General features: G+C 43.8%; 1 protein-coding gene across 1 annotated transcript in view; it reads right to left on the bottom strand.

Annotated features, from left to right (window-relative positions):
• Nucleotides 1-20027, bottom strand: part of LOC132765744 (alpha-2-macroglobulin-like) — a 93992-nt gene that overhangs the window by 9948 nt on the left and 64017 nt on the right. Inside the window, exons 22-30 of the mRNA XM_067465075.1 lie at nucleotides 17330-17381; nucleotides 15622-15705; nucleotides 13399-13575; nucleotides 10338-10422; nucleotides 8364-8520; nucleotides 5752-5826; nucleotides 5484-5649; nucleotides 2693-2922; nucleotides 1241-1459 (exon numbers count right to left, since the gene is read on the bottom strand). Of these exons, the coding sequence (XP_067321176.1) occupies nucleotides 1241-1459; nucleotides 2693-2922; nucleotides 5484-5649; nucleotides 5752-5826; nucleotides 8364-8520; nucleotides 10338-10422; nucleotides 13399-13575; nucleotides 15622-15705; nucleotides 17330-17381 (1245 nt within the window). The remainder of the gene's footprint in view (nucleotides 1-1240; nucleotides 1460-2692; nucleotides 2923-5483; nucleotides 5650-5751; nucleotides 5827-8363; nucleotides 8521-10337; nucleotides 10423-13398; nucleotides 13576-15621; nucleotides 15706-17329; nucleotides 17382-20027) is intronic.

Genomic DNA, 20027 nt, shown 5'->3' with positions numbered 1-20027 from the left:
TGGTCAGTCAGAAGGCCAAATAGGGCATAGGGTTACAGCCTGTGCTCGACGGGGTCACACTCCCCCTGAAGACGCAGCTTTGCAGCTTGGGAGTGATCCTGGACTCATCGTTGAGCCTGGAAACCAGGTCTCGGCGGTGGCCAGGGGAGCTTTTGCACAATTAGAACTTGTACCTTGAGAAATCTGATTTGGCCCCAGTGGTCCACGCTCTTGTTACATCCCAAATAGATTACTTCAATGCACTCTACGTGGGGTCTCCTTTGAAGACTTTTTGGAAGCTCCAACTAGTTCAACAGATGGCAGCCAGGTTGCTTACTGGAGCAGCATACTGAGAGCATACAGCTCCTCTGCTATGCCACTGGTTGCCATTCTGCTACCGAGCATTAGCCTATAAAGCCCTGAACGGTTCTGGTCCAGCTTACCTGTCTGAACGTATCTCCTGCTATGCACAATTGCAAAGTCTAACATTGATGGGAAAGGCCCTGATCTCGGTCCCACCATCCTTGCAAACACGACTGGTGGAGACGAGAGATAGGGCCTTCCCAGTGGTGGCCCCTCGCCTGTGGAACTCTCTACCCAGTGACATTAGATCGCCCCCCTCCCTCTCGTCCTTTAGAATGAAACTCAAAACCTTGTTATGGGACCAAGCATTCAAACAGTAGAGGCAGCAATTTAGAATGAGACCCAATTTTTGTGAATGGACTGACCTGGACTATGATTTCAAACCTGCATGATTTAAGCAATGTTTTAGTAATTTTAAAGCATTAACTAATTGTTTTAATTGCTATTATTATTTATTAATGTTGTTGGCACTGAATGAATGCCTGTTGTGAAGCCGCTCTGAGTCCCCCTCCGGCGGGAGGACAGGATACAAATATGTGAAATAAATAAACAAATAAATAAAGCACATCATTTTCAGTGGCAAGGTCTCCATGCGCAGCCTGTGTGTCTTGAACTGTGCTGTGTGGGCCAAGAGATCCAGAGGTTATTGGATCCAGTTTAGTTGGGAAATAGCAATTGAATTTAAGACTGCATCTACACTATAGAATTAATGCAATGTAATACCGCTTTTACTGCCACGGTTCAATGCTACGGAATCCCGAGAGTTGTAGTTCGGTGAGACAAGTGTATTAAATGAATATTCCAGTTAAGAATGAACTCGCCCAACGGTGGCCCACACCTCCTCCCCAGCTGTGTCACGTGACATCAGGGCTGTTTCCTTTTACCTCTGGAAACTCACCTGAGCAAAGACGCATCCTTCCCCTGCCACTTCAATGGCATAGTCTCCTGGCACATTGGGCACAGCTTGGCACTGAAGCAGGAGGCGGTTGTCTATCTCCACCTGGAACTGCTTCAGAGCATTCTCCCCAGCCTTCAGGGTCACTTGCACGCCTTTGCTGTTCTTGACGTAGGTCAAAGCGCCAAAGAGGGAGAAGGCCTGCAGAGCCACCACAGTATCCTGAAACAAAACACAAGGCAAAGCACTTAGATATAGAGTCTGAAGTGTCTTTAGAGATTTGTTGCAAACACCAAAACTCACAATCCTTCTACACACACACACACAATAATCCAAGTTAGCTAATGCCTTTACTTATCCCAGCAGTATAATTTGGCTACTACTGTTAATTAAGATATCAGACATCCTTGTCCATCTAGTGCAGGTATGGGCAAACTAAGGCCCGGGGGCCGGATGGAGCCCCCTGGGCACTTACTTCAGGCCCTCCTCATTTTCCTTGTCCTCTCGACATAAGGACACGGTGTCCTGCTGCAACTTTATGCGGAAAGGAAGGAGGAGGAAGGCACAAAGGTGCTGAGAGCCCTCTGGAGCGCTCTCAGCCACCACATGTCTTGCCCACCTCCTGGCATAACGATGGTGCGAGCGTCCCTGTCCTTATGCCAAGAGGATGGCCTGAGGAAGGCATGCAGTGGCTAAGAGCCCTCTGGAACGCTCTGGGCCATCGCCTCTCTCGCCTTCCTCCCGGGATAATACTATTAGCTATTGTCCTCCCAACCCTGCTATATGCCTGCGAAACATGGTCTACAGATGTCACATGCAACTCCTGGAACGATTCCATCAGTGTTGCCTATGAAAAGTCCTGCAAATCTCTTGGGAAGACAGGCGGACAAATGTCAGCATGCTGGAAGAAGCGAAGACCACCAGCACTGGAGCGATGCTCCTCCGCCATCAACTCCACTGGACCAGCCACGTTCTCCAAATGCCCGACCACCATCTCCCAAAGCAGTTGCTCTACTCCGAACTCAAGAATGGAAAACGCAATGTTGGTTGGCAGGAAAAGAGATTTAAAGATGGTCTCAAAGCCAACCTTAAAAACTGTGGCATAGACACCAAGAACTGGGAAGCTCTGGCCCTTGAGCACTCCAGCTGGAGGCCAGCTGTGACCAGCAGTGCTGTACAATTTGAAGAGGCACGAATGAAGGGCAAAAGAGAGAAATGTGCCAAGAGGCAGGCGCGTGTAGCCAACCCTGACCGGGACTGCCTTCCACCTGGAAACTGATGCCCTCACTGCAGGAGAAGATGCAGATCAAGAAGTGGGCTCCACAGTCACCTACGGACCCACTGCCAGAACACTGACCTTGGGAGACAATCTTACTTGGACTACGAGGGATCGCCTAAGTAAGTAAGTAAGTAAGTCTCTGATCTGCACTGAGTTCAGGAAAGAGAAGAACTCACCTGAGTTGAAGAGAATCCTCCCGTTGGGTTCTGCTGCTTAATCAGCCAGAGGACAATCTGGGTGGCCGTTTTCAAGTCTTCCTCTGACGGTGCCGGTCGTTTGGCCAGGTAAGCCAAGAGCGCATAGGACGTCATCTCCACTTCCGCTGATGGAGCGCGATGGTAATAGGATGGCATATCCTCCTTCTCCCCCTCCAGTTTCTTAGACCGTTCCCAGTGAAGGGAGCCATCTGATTGAGATAAAAAAAAAAGAAGGAAAGGTTGGTGTTTGGATTAGAAAAGCATTTATTCCACTTACTATTTCTCACTATATGTCATTAACAAGTTTAAGTAATACATATACACATACATACAGTCTAGAGATGGATATAGATGCACATAGTCAACCCTCCATAGCCATAGATTCTACTTCTATGGATTCAACAACCCACAGCTTGGGGAAAAATTAATTCCAAAAAGAAACCTTGATTTTGCCATTTTATATAAGGCACGTCATTTTATCATGTAATTGCATACAATAGGTCTTGGTATCTACAGGAGGTCCTGTAATCAAAACCCAGTGAATACCAAGGGACCACTGCATGTGTGTGTATGTGTGTAAACACATACCCTGGGGCCAACTGCCACTCTGGGGTCAGAGTGAAGAAGGGGAGTCAGGAAGACAGTTCCACCATGTCTCCTGGGTCATCAGTTGGGAGCCCCTCCTCCAGCAACAATATAGGAATATATAATACTAATATTGTGCTGTGCTAATAATACAATATATTATATACACATATAATATGGATAATATTAGAATGGAATGCAATATAATACTAATAATAATATGATATAATATTTGTATATTATATATATTGTATATTATATATTTGTATATTATATATATATAATATTACTAATAATATTGCAGTATAGTGCTACAATGCAATATAGCAACAAATAATACTAATATTGTGCTATGCTAATAATTATAATAATTATAATTATTTATATATTATATTTATATTATAATTATAATAATTATAATATATGTATGTATAATATTGATCATAATATTGTAATACAATATTGGATTACATTTGCATGGCAAAATACAATACAATAATATAATAATTATATATTTTATATTATATGTAATATTACTAACAATATTGCACTATAGTGGTACAGTACAGTATAGCAATATATAATGCTAATAAGAGGGGGGCAGAAGACAGCTCCACCTTGTCTCCTGTGCTATGCTAATAATATAATATAATATAATATAATTTATTGTATCTACATATAATATTTATAATATTATAATGTAATGCAATATAATACTAATACTAATAATATGATATAATTATATATTTATATTACATGTAATATTACTAATATTTCAATATAATGGTATGGTACAATATAGTAATATTTAATACTGATATTGTACTATGCTAATAATATAATATATTGTATGTATATATATCTTGTAAGCCGCTCTGAGTCCCCTTTGGGATGAGAAGGCCGGCATATAAATGTTGTAAATAAATAAATAAATAATATTATAGGGCTGTTGTGTGCCTTCAAATCAGTTCGAGGTTGACCTATGGCAACTCTATCATGGGATATTCTGGGCAAGATTTGTTCGGAGGAGGTTTGGTTTTGCCTTTCTCAGATCCCAAGGAAGTGTGACTCGCCCAAGGTCATCCCATGAGTTTCCAAGGCTGAGCAAGGATTCAAACCCAGGCTGCCTTTCTTTTCATGGGAGCTCACTGAAAACAAGCTGGATCACGTATAAAGGAGAGTGACCAAAATGATGAAAGGTCTTGAAGCCATGAAACACTATGAGGACTAGCTGAGAAAGCTAGATAGGATTAGCCTGGGGAAGAGAAGGTGAAGATGGGACATGAGAACCATGCTTTAACATTTGAACGGATGTCACCTTGAGGAGGGGGCAAGCTTGTTTTCTGCTGCTCTGAAGTCTAGGATATAGAGCAATGGATTCAAATTGCAGAAAAAGAGATTCCACCTAAACATTATGAGCAACGTCCTGATGGTGAGAGCTTTTGAACAGTGGAATCAGCTGCCTGGGAATGTGGTGGAGTCTCCTTATTTGAGACATTTTGAAATAGAGATTAGATGGCGATTGTTGGGAATGTTTTGTTTGCTTTTTCCTGCATGGCAGAATGGATTGGACTGGATGGCCCATGGATTTTCTTTTAATGCTATGATTCTATGTTTCTGCTTTGTGATTCTGTAAGAGTACTCTGTTGGATCATGTAAAAATCAGTTGGTGAGTGTGTTAACTGAAAAATGCAAAGTACAAAACAGATTAGTTGGGACATGCCCTAGAGGCTAGCTGAGCCTGGGAGTTTTGGCAACAGTTACATGTTTAGGTTTTCTGTGCAGGGAGCTTACCAAGTCAGTTTTGCATTTTGCTTCCTAGCTGCTGGAAGAAGGTCCTTCACATGGACACCTAAGGACCATTTGAATCTCTCTCAGAAGGACATTTTGTGAGTCAATGAAACTGTTCACATGACTGCATATATATTGAACTGCATAACAAAGAGTAAACACCTTATTCTTTACTGATCATCTGCGTGGCATATCTTTTCTCTAGCAAGACAGTGTGTGGATTGGTAAAGACATGAACTACATGTGATTTTCATTCTGCCACACACTCAGATCAGTCCCCAAGCTCTGGTTCATAGCCCATCTCTGGGCCATGGCAGGCCCTCTTTGCCCGCCTCCTGGCAGTGACCCTGACCAGTCGAGGTCCTTCCCCATTTATCTGGGGCTCTGTTCTCACCTTCTTCCACAGCCACTTCACGGAGGAGGCGCAGCATCTCATCTCGCTTCTCTTCTTTCCCAGCCAGCGTAAAGGCGTACGCCATCAAGGCACGGGTGTAAGTGTTGATCTCTTTTGATTCCGCTGCCGTCTCCAAGCAAAACAAAGCATTACGCACCACCGAGTGCTGAGGAGGGGAGAGAAGAGAAGAGAGATTCGTCCCATGCCATCTTGCTAAGCTTGGCTAGACCTCCAGGTGGATTATGGGAAGGAAGAGGTAAGTACTTACAGTGACAGGCAGTGGCATCTCCAGTAAAGCAACGGTGGTGTAAGCTGTGAAGCTAACCTCATCATCAACCCCACCCTGGAAGAGAGAAGGAGCCATCAACACCATAAAGTACATGAAAACCCTCTACCAAGAACTCATTCCATGAATAACATGCTACATTCAGCCCTCCCAATCCATTGGGAGTAGAAGCACAGGGCCCTTAGAAAGCAGGAAAATGGCAGATCAAAATATGCTATTTGTTTTTACTTGAGGGAACACCTCTAGGAATGATAAGATCCTCCAGTGCAACGTTAGGGTCAACGTCACACCAGATATTGACCATAGAATTGTGCTGGAGGACCTAGAGATTCCTAAAGAGGACTCAGAATAACACAGGAGGACCTAGAGATCTATTAATCAAATCCATCAATAGTCAAACTTAGAAAAATTAAACCCTTAAATGTGGAGGACCAACTGTATATATTTCACATGAAAATATTAAGATTTAGAGTTTGTAAGCATTACTTCTATAGTTTGGAGGATTTGGTGAGTAATAGTCCAAAGATATACATTACAAGCTCTGGTTTCCTTCTGTATGAAACATCCCCATTTTTAATCGTGAACCTCATAGGTCAATCCAAATATCATAGTCTTCATCATCTTCTTCTACTTCTTCTTCTTCTACTTCTTCTTCTTCTACTTCTTCTACTTCTTCTTCTACTTCTTCTACTTCTTCGTCTTCTTCCTCTTCTTCCTTCTTCTTCTTCTTCTTCTTCTTCTTCTTCTTCTTCTTCTTCTTCTTCTTCTTCTTCTTCTGCGTTTGTCCCACTTGATGGCACGGTCTGCTTTACTGGTTTGTTGGTGCCATTTCACATGGTTGTGTGCCTGATCAGAGTGTATGCCAGTAGTCTTTAGATCGTTGTGCCACATATCCTGCCAGCATTGCTTTGGTTGTCCCTTTGGTCTCTTGCCCGGTACTTCTAAACCAAGAGCTCATCTTCACCTCGGAGAGTATGACCATACCATCTGAGTTGTGATTCTCGTAGTTTGTCAGGAACTGGAGAAATGCCAAAGTACTGCCGGATGTCATAGTGGATGTGGTCAAGGGTGTGTGACGCCAGCTGTAAGTTGTAGCAGACTCATCTCCATAACACCGAGGCAGCATTCTATTTCCTTTTTTGTTGTTGTTTATTCGTTCAGTCACTTCTGACTTCGTGACCTCATGGACCATCCCACGCCAGAGCTCCCTGTCGGCCATGTCCACCCCCAGCTCCTTCAGAATCAAGCCAGTCACTTCAAGGATACCATCCATCTTGCCCTTGGTCGGCCCCTCTTCCTTTTTCCTTCCATTTTCCCCAGCATCATTGTCTTCTCTAAGCTTTCCTGTCTTCTCATGATGTGGCCAAAGTACTTCATCTTTGCCTCTACTATTCTTCCCTCCAATGAGCAGTCAGGCTTTATTTCCTGAAGTACAGACCGATCTTCTCACAGTCCAAGGCACTCTCAGAATTTTCCTACAACACCACAGTTCAAAAGCATCTATCTTCCTTCGCTCAGCCTTCCCTATGGTCCAGCTCTCACATCAATAGGTTACTATGGGGAATACCATTGCTTTTACTCTGCGGATCTTCGTTGCCAGTGTGATGTCTCTACTTTTCACTATTTTATCGAGATTGGTCATTGCTCTCCTTCCAAGAAGGAAACGTCTTCTAATTTCCTGGCTGCGGTCTGCATCTGCAGTAATTTTTGCATCTAGAAATACAAAGTCTGTCACTGCCTCCACTTTTTCTCCTTCTATTTGTTACCGGCCAACATTCAGCTCCATATATTGTGGTAGGCCTTACGACAGTTCAATAAAATTTTGATTTCAGGTGATTGGGCATCTTCTTATCACAGAGTACACTTGCCACCTGCTACTGAATGCCATTTCATCTAAGCCACGTTAATCCGGGTGGTGACTTCATCAAAAAAGGTTGCCATCTGAAGTTATTGTTAATCCAAGATACTTGAGGGTGTTGGCTTTTGGGAGATCCACCTTGTCTACCTGGATGGTACCAGTCTCCTCGTTGGTCTATCAGGTATTCAATCTTTTTGACATCGAGGCGAAGACCAAATTGCTCCAACCGATCACACCATGCTTGCACTTGACATTCAAGTTCTTCCTTGTCCTCAGAAGCAAGCATTATGTCATCAGCATACGTCAAAGTCCGAGGTGCCCGTTTCTGCAGATCTCCAGTGACTCCATCCATTACAAGAACGATAAGGAGGGGAGAGATGGCTGAGCCCTGATGCACACCAACAGTGATGGGGAGCTAGTGGGAAGCAGTGGTGGTGACAGAGGGGACAAGCCATTCCCTTTCCCTGTGCTGATCCCTTTGGACAGAGAATGGGGCCAGAACAGATCAGTTCAGTTGTCCAACTACCACAAGTCCCCGGGATACTCCAAAGTTTCCAGCTGTTTCCAGGCTGTCTCCCAACTTTGACTAAAGCAGGACAAAGTTAAAAGATATCTGGAAAACCCAGAACACTCACCAAAAGTTATTGTGAGTTATGGGGACAGAGAGCTGTAGATTGGGAGTAAACCTGGTGTTTGAAGCCAGATAAGCCCCAGTTCTGATAATAGTCCCACTTACCTTTAGGGCGTTGTTCAGGAGGGTCCCACTGCTCCGGAAGCAGCCGTTTTCCTTCTGTCGGAGAGCCAGCCAGGCCTGAGCATCACTGATGTGACTCTGTTCCACAAAGATGTGGTGCCTGGACTGAGCCATGGATTTGAGCGTAAACGCTGTCAGCCTGCAAGACGGCCCCGGAGACAAAAAAGACATTGTTTACTTACTTGTTTCATTTCATTTCCAATAGGAATAAATGGCATACATAGCTCTTGCTATCAGGAAGTATTTCCTAATGTTTAGGTGGCACGCAACTGTGCTGATTCCCTGATTGGTGGTTCCACAATACTGCTTCCATTTAAGCTTGTACCCCTTGCCCTTCCAGACTTCGACATTTTTGAACAAACCATTTCACAATTGCAAATTCGGTTAATCATATATTATTAAAATATTACTATAACAAAAAAAATACTGCTTTGGGAATAGCACCTTTCTAGTTTAATGTTGCATCAACTTCCATAAAAGCCATTAATTGAACCATGTGATACTTCTCCTCTCCATTTAGTGAGGCCAAACCACATAACTATAAAAGTAACTAAAAATTACCATTAAAGTACAAAATGAACAAGGTATTGTCGAAGGCTTTCATGGCCAGAATCACTGGGTTGTTGTAGGTTTTTTCGGGCTATATGGCCATGGTCTAGAGGCATTTTCTTCTGATGTTTCGCCTGCATCTAAGGCAAGCATCCTCAGAGGTAGTGAGGTCTGTTGGAATTAGGAAAATGGGTTTATATATCTGTGGAATGACCAGGGTGGGACAAAGGACTCTTGTCTGTTGGAGCTAGGTGTGAATGTTTCAACTGATCACCTTGATTAGCATTTGATGGCCTGGCAGTGCCTGGGGCAATCTTTTGCTGAGAGGTGATTAGATGTGCCTGATTGTTTCCCCTCTGTTGTTTTGCTGTTGTAATTTTAGAGTTTTTAATACTGGTAGCCAGATTTTGTTCATTTTCATGGTTTCCTCCTTTCTGTTGAAATTGTCCACATGCTTGTGGATTTCAATGGCTTCTCTGTGTAGTCTGACACGGTGGTTGTGAGAATGGTCCAGCATTTCTGTGTTCTCAAATAATATGCTGTGTCCAGGTTGGTTCATCAGGTGCTCTGCTATGGCTGACTTCTCTGGTTGAAGTAGTCTGCAGTGCATGAAAGGGGATTTGGTGAGTAATAGTAATAGCATGACTACCTCTGAGGATGCTTGCCATAGATGCAGATGAAACGTCAGGAGAAAATGCCTCTAGAACATGGCCATTTAGCCTGAAAAAAACCTACAACAATCCAAAATGAACAATATTATTCTTTGTTAAGTTGCAAGCATATAATTTAATTATAACTTCACTATGGGGAAAGAAATTAATTAGAAACTAGTCATTTCTAACTAATGACTTCAAAGTTCTGCTGCTAGTCGAGACTCATATGGAACATTACTTCCTCGTTACCTCCTGTGATTTTTCCAAACATTGCCCATATACTTACAATTAGGCACAGATCACTATATAAAAAAATCATAGTTGTCTCTCTGGAGCCAGGAATTCTCACTTCTGTAATTTCTCAACACCACAAATGGTGTGGCTCTTTGAGATATAGTAGAGTCTCGTTTATCTAACATAAACGGGCTGGCAGAACATTGGATAAGTGAAAATGTTGGATAATAAGGAGGGATTAAGAAAAAGCCTATTAAATGTCAAATTATGCTATGATTTTGCAAATTAGGCATCAAAACACCATGTTTTACAACAAATCGACAGAAAAAGCAATTCAATACATGGTAACGTTGTGTAGCAATTAATGTATTTACGTATTTAGCACCAAAACATCACAATGTATTGAAACAGCTGTGGATTCGGGCAGGAGGCAGACTGCGTTGGATAATACAGAACGTTGGATGAGCAAAGGTTGGATAAGCAAGACACTACTGTATAAAGTTTGCAGTGAAACCCTCACCAGGCATTTCCTGGCTCTCCACGACGCTCTCCGAAGGTGCTGTAGGAGCCATCAGAGTGCTTGTAATTCAGCTGCCGCTGGTAGCCTGAAGTGAAGGGTGGAATACATATAAATGTATGTTATTTATTCATTTATTTATTACAGTATTTATATTCTTCCCTTCTCACCCCACAGGGGACTCAGGGCAGATTACAATGTACATATACATGGCAAACATTCAATGCCAGCTAGACAGACAACATATAAGGCGCAGAGGCAATTTAACATTCCAGCTGTGCCCAAGCTTTTCCGGCTTCATGAGGGTATGCTGGATTCCAGCTCAATTCTGGCCACAGGGGGAGCTGTCGCTTCACCGTCCATTGTGACACTGATGAAATACTTCCTCATTCTTCTGCATGCTGCTGGAAGGTTTTATGCCGTCGTAAATTAGTTAAATTAGCCTCCCCACATAAGCGGTACCTAAATTTCCTACTTGACAGATTATTTATTTTATTATTATTAACTTTATTTGTAGCCCGCTAGCATCTCCCGAAGGACTCGATGCGGCTTACAAAGGCCAAGGCCTCAATAAAACAACAATATAACAGATACACATAAACCATAAAACAAATCAAAACATGAAAGCAATAACAGTAAACAGTAAAAACAGTACACACCGCACAATACAACTAAGGCCGGGCCAAGTGTTACGGGTACAGATTAAAAAGAGCTGAGTGTGTTAAATGAAATATAAGGATGTTTGGGTAAATGGGATTTTGGCCTGCATCAATAGGAGCATAGTGTCTAGGTCCAGGGAAGTAATGCTACCTCTCTACTCTGCTTTGGTTAGACCACACCTGGAATATTGTGTCCAATTCTGGGCACCACAATTCAAGAGAGATATTGACAAGCTGGAATGTGTCCAGAGGAGGGCGACTAAAATGATCAAGGGTCTGGAGAACAAGCCCTATGAGGAGCGGCTTAAGGAGCTGGGCATGTTTAGCCAGAAGAAGAGAAGGCTGAGAGGAGATATGATAGCCATGTATAAATATGTGAGAGGAAGCCACAGGGAGGAGGGAGCAAGCTTGTTTTCTGCTTCCCTGGAGACTAGGACGCGAAACAATGGCTTCAAACTACAAGAAAGGAGATTCCATCTGAACATGAGGAAGAACTTCCTGACTGTGAGAGCCGTTCAGCAATGGAACTCTCTGCCCCGGAGTGTGGTGGAGGCTCCTTCTTTGGAAGCTTTTAAACAGAGGCTGGATGGCCATCTGTCAGGGGTGATTTGAATGCAATATTCCTGCTTCTTGGCAGGGGGTTGGACTGGATGGCCCATGAGGTCTCTTTCCAACTCTTTGATTCTATGATTCTAAGTGCAGTGTGCGGACAATCTTAAAATCTCTAATAAAGTGCTTCTGGGACGTGTTGCTGGAGTTTCCTATTCTGGAAAGGCATACCGGAATAGCCATGTCTTCAAGCTCTTCCTAAAGACTGCCAGCGTAGGGGCTTGTCTGATGTCCTTGGGAAGGGAGTTCCAGAGTCGGGGGGCTACCACAGAGAAGGCCCTATCCCTCATCCCCACCAACCGCGCTTGTGACGCAGGTGGGATCATGAGCAGGGGTCTCTCCGGATAAGCGAAGGGAGCGTGCGGGTTCATAAATGGAGACAGATGCAACTGTCTTTCGGGCTGCATAGGTCAACAGCAAGCTAGACAAATGGTGGGAAGCTCACTCCAACCCGGGTTGGCTTCAAACTCATAACCTCTTGGTCAGTAGCAATTTAATGCAGCTAGCTGCGCCACAGCCCAGTCCATTTATAAAGGTGACTGTCTGTGTTAGAAAGGGATTAATAGGATTGGATACTATATAAATGTAAATAGCCATGGTACAGCTGGAAACATGTCTCCCATGAATATTAGAGTCTTGCTCAAATTGCTCAAATTCCTGTGTCAGCCTCCAGTGAACGTGTGAATTCCATTGGGCTTCCTTAGACAGGGAATACTTAGAGGGAGGCTGCCACTGCCCTACTTGGAATACAGTCTATACAGCATCTTATATTGCTTGGTGGCCCCTCATCCAAGCATTAACCAGGGCTGACCTTGCTTAGCTTCTAGGGGCTCGAGGGCATTTATGTGGCTGGTATTTTGAAAAGAGAAGCCTCTATGATGATGATGATGATGATGATGATGATGATGATTATTATTATTATTATTATTATTATGGGTTGTTGTAGGTTTTTTCGGGCTATATGGCCATGTTCTAGAGGCATTCTCTCCTGATGTTTCGCCTGCATCTATGGCAAGCATGATCAGAAGTAGTGAGGTCTCACTACCTCACTACCTCTGGTGATTCCAGCCATGAAAGCCTTCGACAATACTTATTATTATTATTATTGAAATGCATATTTAGTATTTCCTCTTTCTCCTCTGAGAAATTACCACAGGGACCTCACAATGATCTCCAAGGCTGTTTGTATGGCTCCAGAACCAGGCCAGGTTCTCTGCTCTGCCCTTTTTCTGAGCAGAAGAAAGACCAAGTCTCCTCCTTCCAAATCATTCAGGAACAGCACTGCCCACCTTTTAAATGCTTGACCTTATTGCCATTGGACTCTTTTTAACTAGGCAAATGAACCCAGCAATTTCGTTCAAATTGGCCCCTAATGATTAATCAACTTGCATGAGAACACACGACTCTTTGGAAAGCACAGTAATGCTTGTATTCCTTCAATTACTAGATCACACCCATAAATCTAGTAACCCGGATACACCCAAACAGGGTGTATCCGGGGTATGTATTGAGGGAATGTATTGTCAAAGGCTTTCATGGCCGGAATCACTGGGTTGTTGTAGGTTTTTTTCGGGCTATATGGCCATGTTCTAGAGGCATTCTCTCCTGACGTTTCACCTGCATCTATGGCAAGCATCTTGCTTGCCATAGATGCAGGCGAAATATCAGGAGAGAATGCCTCTTGAACATGGCCATATAGCCCGAAAAAAACCTACAACAACCTAGAGAGGGAATGAATTATTTGCCCCCTTCTGTCCAGCAGAAAACAAGAATAGGAATTCTTTCTCTCTCCTCACCAGCCACGAGGTATCCAATAGCCTTGGACTTGATGTCCTCCGTCAGCTGTCCGGTATTATTCAGGTAGTTCAAGATGTAGATGTTGGGAGCGAAAAGGGCCATGTTTTGCTCTCCGCAACCATAAGGCATCCGGAGGAGCTGGTGCAAGTTCTGTATGGCGCTGCCCATAATGTCACCTGGAGCACAGGAAGAGTTACAGATTGAGCGTCAGATTACATGTTTTCAAAAGAGCATACTGAGTTTTCTGGACCTTGGGACGGGGCACTTCCACACAACCCTTTATTCCAGGAGCATCCGCATTTAAAAAACACGGATGTTCCATCCACACCCTCTCCAGATAAATGGGCAGACAGCAGATTCTCTCCAGAAACCAAAATGATTACACCAAGCTGATTGTTCTTTGGGCATATTATGAAGAAACCTGATTCATTAGGGGGGGAAAAATGACAACAATAAGTTGTAGTCCAACACTCAAGCCCAGGGGTCCCCAAACTACGGCCCGCGGGCCGCATGCGGCCCGCCAAGGGCCTTTATCCAGCCCGCGTGGCCTGTTGTGGCCTATCCAAAGTCCCTCGCCACGCGGCCCGTCCAAAGCCCCTCGCCGCCGCCAATGGCGTCTGCTCTGCTGTGCTTCTCCCTCCACAGGCTTCTCCTTCCACACGGGATGGAGAAGCCTGTGGAGGGAGAAGCGCTCTCTGCTCTCCCACGGAGAACAGAGAGCGAAGCAGAGCGGACGCCATTGCTGATCCCTGGTGGCGAGAATGGGGGAGGCGGCGCCGGGTGGGCGTGGCCAGGCTTCCGGGCCAGGGAAGCCAGCATCGCTTGGCCACGCCCACCCGGCGCCGCTCCCACCATTTGCGCACGCCTTCCTTGCCACCAGGGACCGTCTCTTACAGAGGAATGAATGGCGTCCGCTCTGCTTCGCTCTCTGTTCTCCGCGGGAGAGCAGAGAGCGCTTCTCCCTCCACAGGCTTCTCCCTCCCGCGCTGCTCTGGAAAGGTTTGGCCCAATTTTATTGTTGATGAGGTTCAGAATGCTCTGTGATTGTAGGTGAACTACAAATCCCAGCAACTACAACTCGCAAATGTCAAGATTCTATTTCCCCCATACTCCACCAGTGTTCACATTTGGGCATATGGAATATTCGTGCCAAGTCTGGGCCAGATCTTTCATTGAATCCACAGTGATTTATGGAGGCAGGTGAACTACAACTCAAAAACTCAAGGTCAATGCCCACCAAACCCTTCCAGTATTTTCTGTTGTTCATGGGAGTTCTGTGTACCAAGACTGGTTCAATTCCATCATTGGTGGAGTTTAGAATGCTCTTTGATTACAGGTGAACTATAAATCCCAGCAAATACAACCCCCAAACGCCACCACATTTGGACATATTGAGTATCAGTGCCAAGTTTGGTCCAGATCCATCCTTGTTTGAGTCCACAGTGATCTCTGGATGTAGGTGAACTACAACTCTAAAACCAAAGGACACTGCCCACCAAACCCTTCCAGTATTTTCTGTTGGTCATGGGAGAACTGTGTGCCAAGTTTGGTTCAATTCCATCATTGGTGGGGTTCAGAATGTTCTTTGATTATAGGTAAACTATAAATTCCAGCAACTACAACTCCCAAATGACAAAATCAATTTTTTTTTAGTGAAGGACATACATTGGGTGTCCAGTGGTTTTTGAGTTCTGTTAATCCCACAAATGAACATTACATTTTTATTTATATAGATTTATTTCCTATATTTATACCCTGCCCTTCTCCCCCTGAAAGGGGACTCATGCTTACATATTCCAAAAACCACTTTCAAAAAGACAGAAAATAGAATGCTTTCCTTATTTTAATTGGAACTATTTTATCTCCAGAAATGCTAAAACGATGCTTTATGTTCAGATTGTAACAATAAAAATATATCATGCATATCAGATGCTTACATTACAATTCATAACAGTAGCAAAATAGGACATGTGCAGTGTGCATAGGAATTTGGTCATCGTTTTTTAAAAAAAACTATAGTCCGGCCCTCCAGCGGTCTGGGGGACAGTAATCCGGCCCCCCGTTTAAAAAGTTTGAGGACCCCTGCTCAAGCCATTGCACCACTGAAAAGTTTGACGGTATGATTCCCATTCTGAGCCAGACAGAATGGAATATAAAGTTTTTAGATAAGAGTAACAGCTGCTGTTCAGCAGCACAAATCCAACTGTGTGAGTATCACTTACCTAACAAACAGAAGGAGGCCCTTGCCGATCCTTCCACCACATTTTCTGGTAATTGTAGAGAAACAGGTTCTGAGCGTGATTCTTCTGCAAGGAAAACATTGATATTTTAATGGAGCTGGTTGTCTTCCCCTGACACTAGTTGCTATCCTTCCCTATGCTATCAATCTTGGGGTGTGCTGTTTTCTAAACTGCCAATTTATTGTTGTTGTGTGACTCAGTCTGAGCCTGAGCTTTCTGAGCCCGAGTTTCCTCAGGATGAGGAGGATTATGGGTTACAGATTTCTGAACATGTCCCTGCTGTTAATGCAGACAATATTGATTCTGAAGACGAATCGGCGTTTCAGATTCCCAGGGAAAGGAATTTTGTTTTAGATGGTGGTCATGATTTGAGTGAAAGTTCCCAGGTGCAGGTGGAGGAGTCGACCGCTCCATCTGTGAGCTCAGTGCCTGTCGATTCCCAGCCTGGTCGGTCCCAGGACAATGAGTTATCCGGCCTTGAAGGTGATGGGGATCTGGTTAGGGAGGACCGTACAATTAAGGGTACACCGAAGTGCTCGGCTTGCCAACAAACGGGAAGTTTGAGGTCAACGTAATGCTTTCATGCTAGGAAAGGATATTTAACAATCTATGTGAAGTCAACCTTTTGTCAGTGCAACTTTGCTTATACCCTGTAAACTTCTCTGAAATTACAATGGAAAGCAGCAGATGACCAATAAATATACAATATAATACTAATACTAATAATACTACTAATAATATGATGTTATAATTATATATTTTATATTACATGTAATATTAGAAAATAATGGTATAGTATAATATAGTAATATCTAACACTGATATTGTACTATGCTAATAATATAATACATTGTATGTATATATATCTTGTAAGTCACTCTGAGTCCCCTTCGGGGTGAGAAAGGCGACATATAAATGTCGCAAATAAATAAGTAAGTAAATAAATTATATAGATGACATTAAGAAGTATTTTCAAAAAGTCATAATTTGTGCAAGGGGTCTCGGGGTCTCTCTCTCTCTCTCTCTCTCTCTCTGGAGGTATGACAAATGGATCTGAGTAAAAATATCTCTGAGGGCTAGAAGAACATCTTTCATGGGCAGAACTTCTCAAAGGTTTGCTTCTTGACAGCATTCCCAAGGAGAGTGGGAATAGGCTTCTGTTAATACATCACTATTTATACATTCGATTTCTTTATGTTAACACTTTTAACACATGATATAACAAATACAGTTACTTGACTGATGTTTATGGCGGGACCACAATAGGATTTTGCCAGAGTGAAAACAAGTAAGTGGGTTGCTCTGAGTTTTCTGGGCTGTATGGCCATGTTCCAGAAGTATTCTCACATAACGTTTCACCCACATCTATGGCAGGCATCCTCAGGGGTTGTAAGGTAAAACATCTGAGGATGCTTGCCATAAATGTGGGTGAAACGTCAGGGGAGAATGCTTCTGGAACATGTCCATACAGCCCGGAAAATTCACAGCAACCCAGTGATTCCGGCCATGAAAGCCTTCAGCAACACATACATCTGGAAAGGGTTCCTGTGCCTTTAATGGTAGTGTAAAAGAAGGAATTTCAGCAGAGGCTGCTTGCCATAGGACCAGGTAGCAAAGAACACCGATTAACTCCCTCTCCTATTCAATTATTAAAGGCTACAGTGCTGAAAATAGGAAGATGGGGACTTACTGGCATCACAGAGGAAATGGTTGAAGACGACTTCCTTCTCAACTCCTTCAGGCTTCAAGGTGTGGAAAAGGGGGTGAAAGGGGAGGAGAAAGGGAGAAAAAAGTGAGAAAATCACTAGGGTTGGTGTCTCCCAGTGCAGTAACTCCTGGTGCCACCCCCATGGGGACCGCCCCCCCCCCCCCCCCCCGCGTATCAGACTGTACCACAGTACTGTAGCTAAAATATGAGAAAATCTGAAAAAACAACAATTGTTTCTCTACATTTCTTGTTTTGATTTTTGTGGATTTGATTAGTCACAGACTTAAAATGTTCTCACTAGGAATCTCTAGGGGCCCTTCCACACAGCCCTATTTCCCAGAATATCAAGGCAGAAAATCCCACAATATCTGCTTTGAAGTGGGTTATCAGAGTCCATACTCAAATAATGTGGGGTTTTCTGCCTTGATATTCTGGGATATAGGGCTGAGTGGAAGGGCCCTTGATCTTCCAGTGATATTGACAAGCTGGAATGTGTCCAGAGGAGGGCGACTAAAATGATAAAGGGTCTGGAGAACAAACCCTATGAGGAGTGGCTTAAGGAGCTGGGCATGTTTAGCCTGAAGAAGAGAAGGCTGAGAGGGGATATGATAGCCATGTATAAATATGTGAGAGGAAGCCACAGGGAGGAGGGAGCAAGCTTGTTTTCTACTTCCCTGGAGACTAGGACGCAATGGAACAATGGCTTCAAACTACAAGAGAGAAGATTCCATCTGAACATGAGGAAGAACTTCCTGACTGTGAGAGCCGTTCAGCAGTGGAACTCTCTGCCCCAGAGTGTGGTGGAGGCTCCTTCTTTGGAAGCTTTTAAACAGAGGCTGGATGGCCATCTGTCAGGGGTGATTTGAATGCAATATTCCTGCTTCTTGGCAGGGGGTTGGACTGGATGGCCCATGAGGTCTCTTCCAACTCTTTGATTCTATGATTCTATGATTCCAGTGTGACTCTGTGGTCATCTTCCTCCAGTCATGTTGGAAGAGATTTCTAGAGATAATATCTCTCTATGAATCTCTAGGTACTGCAATGCAATTTCCAGTGGAAATTATTATTATTATTATTATTATTATTGACACAAAAACACAGTATGTCACAGCAAATGAGATCTCTATGTTGGATTTCGTATCCCAAAATCACAAGTCGAACACTTTCCAAACATCTAGGACTGTGTGATGTATTTTCGAATGATGCGCACAGATCCAAGTAGGGTGGCCTTTTGCAGTTGACAGATCGTGATTTTGTCAATGTTTATGGTCTCCAAATGCTGGCTGAGATCTTTTGGCACGGCACTCAGCGCGCCAATGACCACTGGGACCACCTGTACTGGTTTATGCCAGAGCCTTTGCAGTTCGATTTTGAGGTCTTGATAGCGGCTGAGTTCTTTCTGTTGTTTTTCCTCAATATGACTGCCACCTGGTATGGCAACATCAACTTTTTTCCTTTTCCACAATTGTGATGTCTGGTGTATTATGTTCCAAAACTTTGTCAGTCTGGATTAGAAAGTCCCACAGTATTTTTGCATATTCATTTTCCATGACCTTTGCAGGTTTATGATCCCATCACTTTTTTTACTGCTGGCAGGTGGTACTTGTGACATAAGTTCCAGTGAATCATTTGGGCCACAGAGTTGTGCCTTTGTTTGTAGTCCATCTGTATGATTTCCTTGCAACAGCTGAGGATATGGTCCATGGTTTCATCAGCTTCCTTGCACAGACTGCATTTGGGGTTATCCGCTGATTTTTCAGTCTTGGCTTTTATTACATTTGTTCGGATGGCTTGCTCCTGGGCTTCAGTTATTATTATTATTATTATTATTATTATTATCTATTCTCCACTTTAGCTCCCCCAAAAGGAGAGACAAATTGACCACAGAGTCATGCTAGAAGATTTAAAAACTCTGAGATACAATAGAGTCTCGCTTATCCAACATAAACAAGCTGGCAGAACGTTGGATAAGCGAAAATGTTGGATAATAGGGAGGGATGAAGGAAAAGCCTATTAAATGTCAGATTAGTACAGTGCCCTTAGACTCCAGAAAAATCCCAATTACTCACTCACCCGGACTCCTTCCCTCGCTCAATCACTGGGCCGGGTCCCGTCAACAAAGGTGGTGGCAGTGGTGGTAGAATCAGGAGCCTGGCCTCCCCTTCCTGCCCCCTCCAGGCCCTACCCCTACCCCTACCCCACAAGTGAGTGAGCAAGCGAGGGAGGGCAGCAAAGGTGGCAACAGTGGTGGCATCCATCGGGAGGGGCGGGATGTGGCTGGTGGACCAGTTGCACTCAATTTTTGCGCCGTGGTGCCTCACCGCCAGGAGCAGTGGGTGCGGGTGCGGTTTGTGTGTGCTTTTGGGATGGATAGAGGCATCAGTTAATACAGAGTGTCGGATGAGCAGAGGTCAGAGTCTCAGTCTCAGTTACTCTACTGTAGGTATTTTGTTAGGTAAAAATATAGCAATTTCTTTATTTGCTGCTTTCCCCCCTTTACTTGGGCCCTAGAAAGACCATATTCGTCAAATCTGCAAAAGTTAAACAGGCAAATTTGGAGGGCTGATTGTAATGCTGTAAACTGCACGTTCCTTCCTTGTATTTTTTTAACTGCAGCTATTGGGGGAATTGATGCTAATGCAAAAAGTACTGTCGAGAAAAGACATCTTGATCCAGTCAC

This window comes from Anolis sagrei, chromosome 2 (genome assembly GCF_037176765.1).
Source record: "Anolis sagrei isolate rAnoSag1 chromosome 2, rAnoSag1.mat, whole genome shotgun sequence".
NCBI lineage: Eukaryota > Metazoa > Chordata > Lepidosauria > Squamata > Dactyloidae > Anolis > Anolis sagrei.
The sequence above is the reverse complement of the archived record's forward strand: the minus strand, read 5'-3'. Positions and strand labels throughout refer to the sequence as shown.